This window comes from Lipotes vexillifer, unplaced genomic scaffold, assembly GCF_000442215.2.
Source record: "Lipotes vexillifer unplaced genomic scaffold, Lipotes_vexillifer_v1.1 scaffold744, whole genome shotgun sequence".
Classification (NCBI taxonomy): Eukaryota; Metazoa; Chordata; class Mammalia; order Artiodactyla; family Lipotidae; genus Lipotes; species Lipotes vexillifer.
Genome location: NW_006788282.1, coordinates 352,898 through 366,851, shown reverse-complemented (window position 1 = coordinate 366,851; position 13,954 = coordinate 352,898). Strand labels below are relative to the sequence as shown.

The window sequence follows — 13,954 nt, the reverse complement described above, 5'->3', positions numbered from 1 at the left end:
AGAATAAGAACTTAAAAAAATCTACTCCTCCATAAAAGCAAGAGAACACTGATAAAACTTGTCAAAATCAACCTTTTCAGAAGTATAAAAATTAACCAGTCTTACAACAATCCAAGGACCATTTATTTACTCAAGAAAAACGACCCAATCTCAATAAGAAAAGTAATCTCTGTGGTGTTTTAATCCCATCCCCCTCTTCCCAGCTCTGCAGTAGACTTGAAAACCAATAGACTAGCAACTTATGGTAGTTGTTAAAAGCCATCCTCCTAGCAGCCACTAGAACAGATTGGGTTTGGAATTCCCCAAAAGCTTCATCCTGAGAGTTGTCACCATCTGACCCAACCAGCAGCAGACTGAACAGCTCCGTTCTCAGAATCACTTTATTTCATCTAACTCAGAGCTAACTCTGTGGAAGCAGCCCTATCCCCAGGTTGTTTCTCAGAAACAATCTCAGCAGCAGCTGTCTAACACAGCAGCTGCCTGAGTGATATTACCAGTTGGGGGCTAACAAAAGGCTGACCAAAAAAATTTTAAAGGAAAAATTAAGGAATGGAAGGCCCATAGAGGGCTTTGAAAAGCTAGCTCCAACATACTCCTGGGAATCTAGAATGACATATGTACATTCAGGACTGTGTTTGTACCAAAGGAAGATCTGAGAACGTCCTACTCTCTCACCTCTGGGTAACCCTGAGGCTCTGTGCAAATGAGAAATGAAGTCTATAAACTGCCTACTGGAGCACTGAAAGCATATCCAACAGATTAACATAGCCCCTCAATAAAGGCTGACTTATTAGTTAAAGGCAATTAAAGAAATCTCTGTCCAAACATTAGCTGACCACTAACTCAGCAGAAACTGCAAAGGCCACACACAACAAAAAGGCTTTACAAAATTAGTCCAGGAAAGTCACAAAGCAAACAGCAACAACACAACAACAGCAAACCTGACTGAGGTTGGGGGTAGGGCATGTCTGATTAACAAGATTGTCAAACTGCTTAAAATGTCCAGTTTTGAACAAAAAAGTTCAAAAAATTAGGAGACCCATGAAGAAACAGGAAAGTAGGGCCCATACTCAGGGGTTAAAAATAGCATACAATAGAAACTGTTCCTGAGGCAGTCCAGAGGGTTGGACCTATGGACAAAGACAAGCAAATATCAGAACAAGTCAGTTGAAATTATCGATCTGAGCAACAGAAAGGGGACACCACCAAACATACAACATATGCATAATGGGAGTCACAGGAAAGGAGAGAGAGGACCAAAAGGATATTTGAAAAAATAATGGCCCCAAACTTCCCAATTTGATGAAAAACATTAACCTACATGCCTCAGAAGCTTAACAAACTTCATGGTGGATGAACTCAGAGATCCACACCTAGGCTTATCATTGTCAAACTACTGACAGTCAAGGAGGATATCTTGAAAGATCAGGAGAAAAGTGACTCATCACATACAAGGGATCCTCAATAAGATTAACAGCTGACTCCTAATCAGAACCCTGGAGGCCAAAGGCCAAGGGGTGAAGTCCAAGTGTTGAATAGGAAGACTATGAACCAAGAATTCTATACACAGTGGAACTGTAAAATGAAGCACAGTCCTACAGAAATGAAAGAAAAATTAAAGACATTCTCGGATAAACAAAAATGAGAGAATCTTGTCATTTTCAGACCTGCCTTATGAGAAACACTAAAGGGAGTCCTTCTGGCCAAAATTAAAGGACAGTAAATAGTAATTTGAATCCACATGAAAAAATAAGGAGCACCAATGAAAAAAGGTAATTACATAGGTAAATAAAAAGACAGTATAAATGTATTTTTGTTTGTAATATTTTTCTTGTCCTAACTTATGATAACTGCATAAAAATTAAAATTATGAAATTATAAGCTTACGGTGTATGAAGATGTAACTTATCTGACAATAACAGTACAAAGAAGGGGGTCATGGAGCTATAGTGGAGCAAGTTTTTTCTATACTATTGAAATTAACCTGAACCAGGTTGTTTTCAGTTTTAAGATGTGAATTGAAATTTCCAGAGTAACAACTAAGAAAACAATGCAAGAAAAAAAATATATATACAGTGCTCTCCATTTTACTAAATCAAATTACTAAATCAACTCTCAGTGTTAATCCAACAAGTGACACAGGTTGATCAGTGTTTTCTCTTTGAAACACTATCTTTTTTTCCCTCTTTCTCAGGCTTGCTTATCAGAGCCTCCCCATTTCTCCAATTTCTGAATGGTAGGGGCCTCTGGACTCAATCCTTGACGCTCCTCTCTCTCTCATATCTTCATTTAATTGGCAGGTGATCTTATCCAGTCTCATGACTTCGAGTTCCAGCTAGACACTGATGGCTCCCAAATCTGTGTCTACATCCCTAACCTATCCTCTGAGCCCCAGACCCAGGACACCCAACTGCCCATTCTAACTCTTGTGTTCCACATCTAATAGGCACTTTAACCTACTTGCCTAATGTATGTCTGCATGGCTCACTGCCTCACACCTTTCAGCTCTCTGGTCAAATGTAAGTTCTTCAGAGAAGCCTTCCACAACTGTCTTATGTAAAACAGAACCTCTCCCTCACTCTGTACCCCATAATCCTTTAAAATTTTTCTTCACTGCCTGCATCACAACCCATTTATATTTATATATCTGTTTTAGGTAAACTTTAAGAGCTGAATCCTCGTTCACTATTTTACCTTAGTGCACAGAACATACTTAAACATTTATTAAAGGAAGAGAAAGGGAATACTGATTAGGAATAAATGCATAAAAGGGCTTTTCACCAATGCATAATACAAACAATGAAGACACTTACTTTTCCTTTTTTTCTTGTTTGTGGGCCTCTCTGGTAATTTGAGCCGCTTTTCTACTGTATGGATGGATGACTTTTTTTTCTTGTCCTACACTTTTTCCCTTTGGTGCTTTAGGCTAAAATGTAGAGAAACATATGGCACACACAGTCAGATACATAAATGACTTTCTCAAAAAATTTTCTTTAGAAATAAAAATTTAAAACAGTAATATAACAGAAATACTGTGAGTCAGAAATACTACACTACGAATCAGGAGAAACGCCAGACTCAAAGTCTTTGTTTCCATGCTCCTAACAGAAATGATATACATACAGCTGACCCCTGAACATCGGTTTGAAATGCATGGGTCCACTTAAACAGATTGATTTTTTTCCCACAGTAAATACTACAGTGCTACATGATCCACGGTTATGGAGGAAGTGCATATATGGAGGGCCGACTATAAATTATATGCAGATTTTTGACTGTATGGAGGATGAGTGCCCCTAACCTTGCATTGTTCAAGGGTCAACTGTATTCAGAACTATTCTCCATTAATGTAAGAAAAGAAAGAAAGGCACAGAGTCAATGAACCAGCTCTTCACTGTTCCAGCTTCAAAGCAGATACAAAGAATGCAGATAGTGAGGAGGCTGAGGGTTGGAAATTTGCATCAAAGTTAAGAAAGTTTCAAGAGGGCAGAAGGAACACAGGATGTTAATGCGAGCCCGACTGCACAAGCTGCACGTGGAACACTGGGCAGTGAATAAAGCAAATCAAACTTGGGCTCACAGGAGATCAGGAACAGAGGAAATAATATAAGCCATCTCGAAATTAGCACATCCCATTCAAGCCTTATGCCAGTTAACTAGGTCCTCTAAACTAGTTGTCTAGTATTTCAGTAACTTTTTATTCCTACATAATTCTGTATCTTATATCTGACCTATATTACTTAGGAATTTTGTTTGGCTCCCTATAATAGAAAGCCAAAAAGTAGTGGCTTAACCCAGATAAAGTTTAGCTCTCTCATGTAAAAAGGAGCTGGAGGTTCTGTTCCACAAAGCCCTGAGATCCAAACTCCTTCCACCTTGTTATCCCACTATCCTTAAGCTATAACCTAGTATCTATCCACAGAGTTCAAAATGGCTTAACAGCAGATCTACACTCCAGCCAGTGAGAAGTGGAAAAGAAAATCAAAACACATATTCCTCCTATATTATATGTAAGGGAGGATTACATAAGGGGTTAGTAAATATAATCTTTATTCTCAGGAAAAAATACAGGATTACGGAAGAAAAAGAAAGAGGCATTGGCTAACATACCTAATTCTCAAAAAGGTCAGGTTTCTAGAATATTCTCTTCAAACCTACTGTCACTGCCTTAATTCAGTCTCATGATCTTTCATGATTAGGATGGCCTTTAGGTTCTCACTACTAGTCCTTTTTCATTGGAAGTGACAGAGCTTATCTTCCTACAACACTAATTAGTAAAGTCCTTCTCCCCTGCTAAAGAGCTCCACTAACTCAGGCCATAAATCCTTAACATGGAAAACAATCTACCCCAACCTATTTCTCCAGCATTATATCCCATTCTTCCAAAGACCCTTCATCCCATTCTTACTAACTTCTCACCAATTCTAGAATATACCCTGCTGTTTATTTACATCTGGAGACTATACTTGTTGCTACCTCTGCCTGCAAAATCCATTTCCTTACTTGTCCTTTGACAAGACACAGCTCAAAGTCACTTCCTTTGTAAAACTTCCAGGCAGAATTAGTTAAAATGACCACCTCACACATGTACTCATTTCATCAACAAATATTTACTGAAATATTTAATAAATATTTACTGCTCACTTCTTGATAAACCTGACCAGAGAAGATTAACTCCAAGTCTGAAACCCAGGATGCCCCTGGAAGCTGTTACAAGTATAGGAGTATAAAGTGTGAAACCATCATAAGAGTATGTGCATTCTTTTGTGTCTCTCTGCACATGTGGCAGGGAGGGAGGAAGGAGAAAGGAAGATGTGAGAAGGAACTTTTGTGCATGAAGTGTGCCCAGCAAACATAAATCAAGTCTGTTTGCACCCACCTGTAACCCCCTCCCCGAGCGTGAGCTCACGTTATTGACTAGCCTGGGGCAAAAGCAATGAGCTATCAATCCCAAGACTAGGTTATGAAAGGACACGGGCTCTGTCTTGCCCGCTCCCTTTTGCCCTCTTCTGGCTCTCTGATGGAGACCAGCTGGCTTGTAGTGAGCTGCCCGACATACACAGGGGCCCCTGTGACAAGTAACTGAGAGAGGCCTCAGCCAACAGCCACTGAAGAACAGAGGCCCTTGGTCCAACAGTCCACAAGGAGCTGAATCCCACCAAGAAAGATGTGAGTGAGCTAAGAAATGGATCATCCACAGCTGTGCCCTGAGATGAAACCACAGCTTCAGGTTATACCTTGACTGAAACTGGTGAGAAACCTTGATGGAGAGGATCCACGTAAGGATCCTGATCTGTGACCCAGAAAAAGTATGAGATAATAAATTCTGTTGTTTTAAGCTGATAAATTGTGGGATAGCATGTTAAAGAGATAACTAATGTAAGACCAAAAAATTAAGCAAAGATCTCTTTGAAAAGATATCTTTATTCCATATATTCCAATAAATAAAATGCTTAAAAAAATGAAACAAGGTCACAAAAATCTCAAGAAAAAAAGATGGTTTCTGAAGCTGTAAAACTTAAGTTACAGAGCTGTGTAACGTTTCAGCAGTATGTCCAAGTCTATAAAAATTTCCTTTAAAGATTTAAAAACTTTCTTTAGAACAAGAAATACTGATACCGTTGGAGTATAAAAATGTCTGCACAGCTTTAGATCTCAGTTAAAGAACCTCCAAGACTTAGTACTAAGAAAATACAAAAAAACTGAACTTATATTCTGACTCAACAGTAGACTATGATTTCTTATAATAATTTATTCATGAAAAGGTTGCCTCAAGGCAGGTTATAAATATATAATAAGGCACAGAAACATGTATCATAAAATATTAAATTTCAAAACAACTTTATGTTTCAATATATTACTTTTAAAAAAAATCAACAAAATAGTTCAACAGGGGAAAAGTGAAGTAAAACCCTATCAATGAAAATTAATCTATTAATTACGGTCTACTCAATCTAAGTATCTCTTAATTAAAAAGCAATTAATCTCCATCAATCAGGGATTGTCCAAATTTATTTTGTAAAACATCTGACAATTCATAAAAAAGTACAGAATGTAAACATATAACAAAACTGGGGGGAGAGGGATTTAAGGTGTATTTTCAATTAAAACTTAGTATTTTATGTTTCAAAAAGCACCAAATTAAACTCTCAAAGATACAACAAAAATATATTTTTTTCATATGCATCACAGACTACTCTGAATAACAGAAACTTGCAAAAGTTTCTGGCACCACAGAAATATGCCGGTTAAGAAAACTGATATTACAAGTCTCTCTTACATACTTGGATTCATACTTCAGAGTAACAAAGAAAACACACAAGTAGTTTATTCAAACAACACAGCAACAAAGAGAGGTATTTCAGGAGCAATATGCTTTAAATATTCCTGTTAAAATCATAAATAACAAAATGGAACTTTTCCTAAAATACTATCAAAGCCATCAAAGAATCTAGGCTCCACTAGAAACAAAAGTGTCATTTAGACTGCCCAATTCAACTAGAAACCTAGAAGAATGATCATTTCACCAAACACACTTAAGGTACACAAAGGTATATGAATACTTAAAAAAAAAAATGTAGAGGAGGAAAGCCATGCCTACAACTGAGAAAGTTTACAGTATATAATACCTTAAACTCCAAATACCCTAAAGCACAAAATAATTTCTAGAATATGATATACTAAGTCACTTAACATCGAAGACATAACAGGAATGTAATGAACTAATTAACAGAATCTGCACCATTTTTTTTGCAGGCACTCTACCCTGAAGAACCCTAGGGCATTTCCCTTGCTTAACAGATAAATTTGATGCCAACGACAAGTGTCAATGACAAATACCTAGTTAGAGCATCCAGAAAGGAACTTAACGGTTCTCCACATAAGCCTTGCTAAACCCCATTCAATTTTAAAGGACCATTTCCAGTTCACGTATTTGTGAAGACATCCACAAATATGTAACCATTTCACATCTCAGTATCCTTTCTCTCTGGGTAGCATTTCTCCCGTAGCACTTAACATACTGCACTGACCAGTCATTTAATTCCACACGTGTGCTTATCTCCTACATTGCAGCTCCCTGAAGACTACAAACATGTTCTACTGGGCTGAAAATAATAGTTGGAAGGAAAGAAAAGAGAGTGGGATGTTGACCCAAGTGAATATTTTACTGTATACTGTACATTGAGCTACTATGTATACTGTATACTGTACATTGAGCTACTACATTGAGTAAAAAATATTTTAAAAGTTCTTTAAAATAGTGTGAAATACATCATATAAAAATAATTTTGGGGCTTCCCTGGTGGCGCAGTGGTTGAGAGTCCGCCTGCCAATGCAGGGGACACGGGTTCGTGCCCCGGTCCGGGAAGATCCCACATGCCGCGGAGCGGCTGGGCCCGTGAGCCATGGCCGCTGAGCCTGCGCGTCCGGAGCCTGTGCTCCGCAACGGGAGAGGCCACAACAGTGAGAGGCACACGTACCGCAAAAAAACAAAAAACAAAAAACAAAAAACAAAAAAAAAAAAATAATTTTTAAAGGCTCATAAACAATACTCTCCTTAACATTAAGAAAATATCTTAATAATTCTCTAATGCCGATTTTACCATTCATGCAAAAATCTAACATCAGGCTCAACTTTATGTTATTCCTGACTTACCCATCAATAACTAGTCAGAATTAACCATTTCTCCCATTCTTCTGCTACCACTCTTTACACCTCTACCTTATACTAATGTTCACTGACCAAAAAAAACAAAAACAACCCACAAACTTACTGAGCACATACTACCATATATTAAAATAGGCAGTGAGGTTCCAGGATTAAAAACAGACACGGACTTGCTTACAGTCTAGTTATATCCTAACTACGTAATTTACAATCTAGTTATCTCATGAATAACTATGTAACTTAGTAAGTGCTGGCTAGAAAATGGCCACCATATAATAGGCGTACCTAACTTTGGGAAATCAGGAAGAGACTCCCCGAGGAACTGACTTGAGACCTTCTTGGTTTTTTAAGGATAATGCGAGCTGCTGTATAAAGGACAGTTCGGACGGAGATAGAGTAAGAAGCAAGACTACTGAAGTATTGAGGTCATTAAGAAAAAAATGACAGTTGAGTGTCACAACCGGGGTGACAGTGAAGACGGAGAGAAATGGCAAGGTATGAAATGCATTTTGAAGACAGAATGACAGGACTGACTATGGACGGTGAGGGAAAGCGAAGAGTCCACTATGACTCCCACGTTTGCAACAAAGCAATCAAGTGATCAGAACTCCCACTGACTAAGACAGGAACTGGCACATGGAGACAGAGGGCATCAAGAACCCACTTTCAGCCACTGGTTTAAGATGCCCTGGAGACTGCTAAGTAGAGATGTAAACTAAGTAAATAAAGTTATGAGTCTGGCAGCTAGAAAACAGGTCTGGGCTGAAGATACAAATTTGGGATAACTTGGGGTTAAAGGAGGTACTTTAAAGCCACAGAGATAAGAGTCTCTTCAGTAGAATAAGAAAAGGGGCTAGGGCTAAGCTCAGATAAACAGGTATTTAATAAGCACCTACAATGTAACATGCACCATTATGAAATCAATGAGAAAAAGATTAGTAACCTAAAATAAAAACAGGTCACAAGAAAGAGTACAGATAAATGCCTTTTAAGTTTTGAAAAGCTGTGTGCTCTACCTTAAAAGAAATGTAAATTAAAACTTCAATAAACTATAATTTTTAATGTATAAAAAGGATTTTTAAAAGTTATTTATTCACACTGAATTAGTGACACTGTGGGGGAGTTAGTAGTCTCACTAAAAAGCGGGATGTAAATTGGTACAATCTTCTGGAAGGTGATTTGATAGTTCTTATCAAAATAAAAACTGCACGTCTTTTGATCAAGGAATCCTACTTCTATTAATTTAGTCTACAGACATATTTACACATCTACAAAACAAATAATAATCAATGCAGCAGTGTTTGTAGTAGCAAAAGGATGGAAACAGCTTAAGTGTCCATCAGAGACCTGGTAAATAAATTATAGTAAAAGCAAACAATAGGATGTCAGCTGTTAAAAAAGCAAGAGGTAGATCTATGTGTACTCACGCAGATTGATAGAGTCTAAGATCAGGTAGAAGAAAAAAGGCAAGGGGCATTAGGAGCGTGTCTAGCATACTGCTTCTATAAAAAGAGTGAGGTCAGAGAACATATATACTGGCATATTCATATGAAATATCTGAATGGTTATCTAAGAAACTGTTCTAACAGTGGTTGTTTCTCAACTGAGCTAAGGAATTAGGTAACACAGTTGGAGGCAGACCTACTTTTTGTTGTAGGTAGAATACCCTCCCTCCCAAAGATGCCCTAATTCCCCCACACCCATGAATGTGTTACCACACATGGCAAAAAGGACTGTACAGATGCCATCAAAGATCCTGAGATGGGGCTTCCCTGGTGGCGCAGTGGTTGGGAGTCCGCCTGCCGATGCAGGGGATACGGGTTCGTGCCCCGGTCTGGGAGGGTCCCGCGTGCCGTGGAGCGGCTGGGCCCGTGAGCCATGGCCGTTGAGCCTGCTCGTCCGGAGCCTGTGCTCCGCAATGGGAGAGGCCGCTCCGCAACGGGAGAGGCCCGGGTACCACAAAAACCAAAAAAAAAAAAAAAAAAAAAAAAAAAAAGATCCTGAGATGGGGAGATTATCCTGGATTATCCACAAGGGCCCAAAATAATTGCAAGGGTCTTTATAAGAGGGAGGCAGAAGGACCACTGTCAAGAGGAAGAGATGTGCCCTTCTCTTCAGGCAGATTTGAAGATGTTACACTGATGGCTTTGAAGAGAAGGAAAGCCAAGAGTCAAGGAATGTAGGCAACCTCTAGAAACTGGAAAAAGGGACGAGATTCTCCACTAGAGCATCCTGAAGGAAGACAGCCCCAGCTACACCTTGATTTTAGCTCAGTAAGACTCATTTTTGGACTGCTGATCTCCAGGAATATAAGAGAACGAATCTGTGTTGTTTCAAGCCATTAAATTTGTATTATTTTTTTACAACAGTAAAAGGAAATTAACACACATTTCACGGACAACCACGTTACTGTTTTTTTTTTTTAAACCACGTACATGTAACATTATCCCCAAAGTTGGTATTCTAGGTAGATTTTCATGAATGTTTTTCTTTAGTTTTACTAAATCTCAGAAACCAGTTTTTACTAGCAGGTAATCGCTTTAATACCCACGATGCTTATAGGCATAAAAACAGAAACATAAGGGCTTCCCTGGTGGTGCAGTGGTTGAGAGTCCGCCTGCCGATGCAGGGGACACGGGTTCGTGTCCCGGTCCGGGAAGATCCCACATGCCTCGGAGTGGCTGGGCCCGTGAGCCATGGCCGCTGAGCCTGCGCGTCCGGAGCCTGTGCTCCGCAACGGGAGAGGCCACAACAGTGAGAGGCCCGCAAACCGCAAAAAAACAAAAAACAAAAAAAAAGCAGAAACATAGACAAATAAAACAGAATCGAGAGTCCAGACAAGGGAGCCAAGGTTTTCTAGGAAAGCCTAGAAAAGAAAATTATAAAGAGCTGGCCACCGCACATACTGATAAATAAAAAGACTTAATTTACACAAACGTATATAATCTAAAGCAAAAAGACTGTAGACAGACATGAAAAATAAGAATACAATGAAAATGAAAAATAGAAAATGGAAAGTGACAGAGAAAGGGGACTAATGGCACTGAGACCAGAGTATCACAACTTATTACCAGATTATAAACTTTTTTATGCTGTTGTTTTCGTTAGGAACTAACTGAAAAGTGACTATTTACAAAACATGTTCCCATTCAAGAATTATTCTCAACAACAGACGCAAAAAGGAAAAAAATAGCAGTTTTGTAATATAAACATAAGTGGTAAATATAAAAACAAGCAAGCATAATTTAGATACTGTTTACCTCTGAGTGGCTCCTGGAAATATAGGTTCAAGGAGAAAACAGAAGGGTTCTTAAAGTGAAAAACGGATAACCGAGAGTTCCTTATACAGTTTATACTTAAACGTGCTACATAAGCGCTCTTCTGCATCCACTGCATTTTTAATAAAAACCAAGTGTCAGTGCGACGGAGGGGATGAGGGGCGTGGAGGCAGGGTCTGGGGCGGGAGTAGGACACTGAGGGATGGTGAGCGGCCGCGAGGACCGGCGACTACGCCGTCCCCGACGCGCCCCGTCCGCCCCCCCTCCTACACCGCTGAGGAGCGAGTACACGGAGGCCCGCGGATTCCCCGCGGGCTGGGGGCAGCGGCAGGCGCCCTAAGAGCCCTGCAGGACCCGGCCCGGAACCCGTGCCTGCACCGCAGCCCGCGCACGGCCCATCGTTCTCCCTCCGCACCCCGCTGCCAGCGGTCCGACGCCGGCCCGCCCTCCCCGCCACCGACCGGAGCCTTCCAGGAACGGGTGGGACCCACCATGGCGACGTCCTCGCGGCCTGGGACCTCCGGACCTCCGAGTACACACGGCGAGACCTCAGAGTCGGCGGCGGCAACAGCTCACGAGGCGACTCCGGCCAAATCCACGAGGAGCGGAAGAAGCCGGGCTCACCTGACCGGCAGGGGGGCGGGACGAGTGTTCTTCCCTAAAACGTCCCCGGAAACAAGACCTCACCTTTGTGGGCCGTGGTGGACTCTCACGCCCCCGCCGGGCAGACAGGCTCCCCGCGTGCTCGCCGGGCGCCGTGGGCGGGGTGGCGGAGCTCAGGGCCAAGGGTGAACTGGGCGGCGCCGGGCGTGAGGCAGCGACCTGGGCTCGGCGCTCCCGGCGGTGGCGGCCCGGCCCCGCGGGGTCTCGGGCGTCTGCCCGGCGCGCAGATCCCGGACCGCGCAGCCCCTTCGGACGTGGCGGCACCGGGCTCCGGCCTCACGCACGCCGCCCGCTGCCGGTGGCGCCCACGGCCGCCGCGTTCCCCGGGCGCAGGCCTGCCCTCCGCGCCTCCGGGCCGCCTGAGCGAAGTTCCCCCGAGGCTGTTTCCTCACCTGTGAAGGCCCCCTCTGCCCACTCGAGGCTCCTTCCCACCCGGTTTTTCTGTGTTGTTCTCACGATGTGTGAGTCTTCGTTCCACCTGTACTTGGGAGGATTCCGTGGACAATATATTCGTTCAGCAAACACTGAATGATCTCCTTCTGTGTGCCAGGCCTTGGGAATACGCCGACGATATTCCTGCCCTAGCTCAGCTCATATTCCAAGGCGACATGTGAAAAAAAAACACCTAATTAATATTGTTTTCCAGTACCATACTGTTCTGAAAAACATAAAGCTGGAAGGGTAGGCAGGAGAGCTGTTTCACACGTGCTGTTCTCTGAATCCGCTTTTGAAAGTTAAGAGTTGGGCAGAGACCTACGTTAAAGGCAAAAAATTGAAGGAACGGTAAGGCAGACTTTATTCAAGGGGTTCCTCCTCAATCTGTATAAGGATCACCGCAGTGGGGAGAGATACGGGCTCCACTCGGAATATACGGGGACAGGAGGGAATTTATAGCCCAGGAGCAGGGTGGCGGGTAGTGGATGGAAAATTACTAAGAGGAAACATTAGGGGTGACGGGGCATTCTGGCTACACCAACCTAACAGGACTCTCGAAATAGGCAGGCTGGTGTGATCAGACATCACCTGGAAGATGGTGAATGATCCGGAATCTGATGAGTTACAGACATGGAGGTTGACCAGGTGTGGAAGATGGGGGACTCTGGCTAAACCGACTTTCCTGCTAAAATTGAACAATCAGATACGAACAGGCAATCCAAAATTCCAGGCCTAGTTGAAAAAAGAGTTCAGAGGAGCCTGAGTAGAGTTTGGTCAAGGAGAGAATCTTGTCACCTGAATGAAAGGAGAAAACGGTAGGGAGAAGTGGGGTATATGTGTGCAGGTGCATGAATTTAATCAACAACTATAGCCACTGAAAACTAGATTAAATTGTAAACAAGAATGGGTGACCACAAGATCCCTGAATCTAGGGGCAAGGCTTTTAAGTGTGTGAAAGCGCATCCTGTGTGAATCTGCACAATGAAGGGGGGCACCCTTGTAGTATCTACTCTGGAGGCACTACTCTATTGAGAACTCTGGTTAATCCATAACATTTGCACCCTAGATATTGCATACGATAACCGTTTCCTGTGAAGCCAACTTAACACCCACTCTACCCAGTTTCCGAAATCCGGTCCACTGCAAGTCATCATCCTGAGTTCTATGTTACTGCAAATCCAGTAAGCATTAAATTCTTGTTCTGGCTATTTCAGCTGTTACTAATTGCTCTACCGATCACAAAATTCCCTACCTGCTCCTACCCCATTCTTAATTTCAAATTGCCAACAATCCAACAAACTATGTATCTTCATTTTAATTTGGGTTTGAAAATAAAAGATTTTGTATTTTCCCCATTCAGATTCAACCCCTAAATAATACTGATTATGGGCAAGGCACCATGTTCAAAATACACTGTAGCAAATTCAAGAATGAATTATACAAAGTAAGAGTACAGTAATGCACTATATATATATAAAGTACAATAGTGAAGACAAATATTTGGTCATAATTTAGTGTGTACATGTACCACAGTGAAAAGCAGAATGAAGCCTCCTACTTCTCCCCCCCAATATCACACCCCTGCACCCTGCCACCCAGTAGAGAGTTGGGAGATATCTTTAGAGATGTTTCCCTGTGCTTTCACAAATGTACTAAGGCATATGTGTGTGTGTGTGTGTGTGTGTGTGTGTGCGCGCGCGCGCGCGCATGTGTAGGGGTAAAGTATTGATTAACATTAGATACTGATATAATAATACAGGAATACTTTCTAGGGTAACCACTAAAAGAAAAGAAAACAGGGTATATGACTTTGAATAGGATACAAACAAGTAGAGAAAATGAAATGATAAAATATTCAGATAACTCAAAGCAATGAAATAAAAAAAAAGAACCATAGGACTGTAGGGAA

At 41.6% G+C, this 13,954-nt stretch overlaps 1 protein-coding gene across 1 annotated transcript in view; it reads right to left on the bottom strand.

The window, feature by feature from the left end:
* Positions 1-11,470, bottom strand: part of TMA16 (translation machinery associated 16 homolog) — a 36,300-nt gene extending 24,830 nt beyond the window's left edge. Inside the window, exons 1-2 of the mRNA XM_007461543.1 lie at positions 11,439-11,470; positions 2,814-2,926 (exon numbers count right to left, since the gene is read on the bottom strand). Coding sequence (XP_007461605.1) covers positions 2,814-2,926; positions 11,439-11,441 — 116 coding nt within the window. The 5' untranslated portion in view covers positions 11,442-11,470. The remainder of the gene's footprint in view (positions 1-2,813; positions 2,927-11,438) is intronic.
* Positions 11,471-13,954: the final 2,484 nt, after the last annotated feature.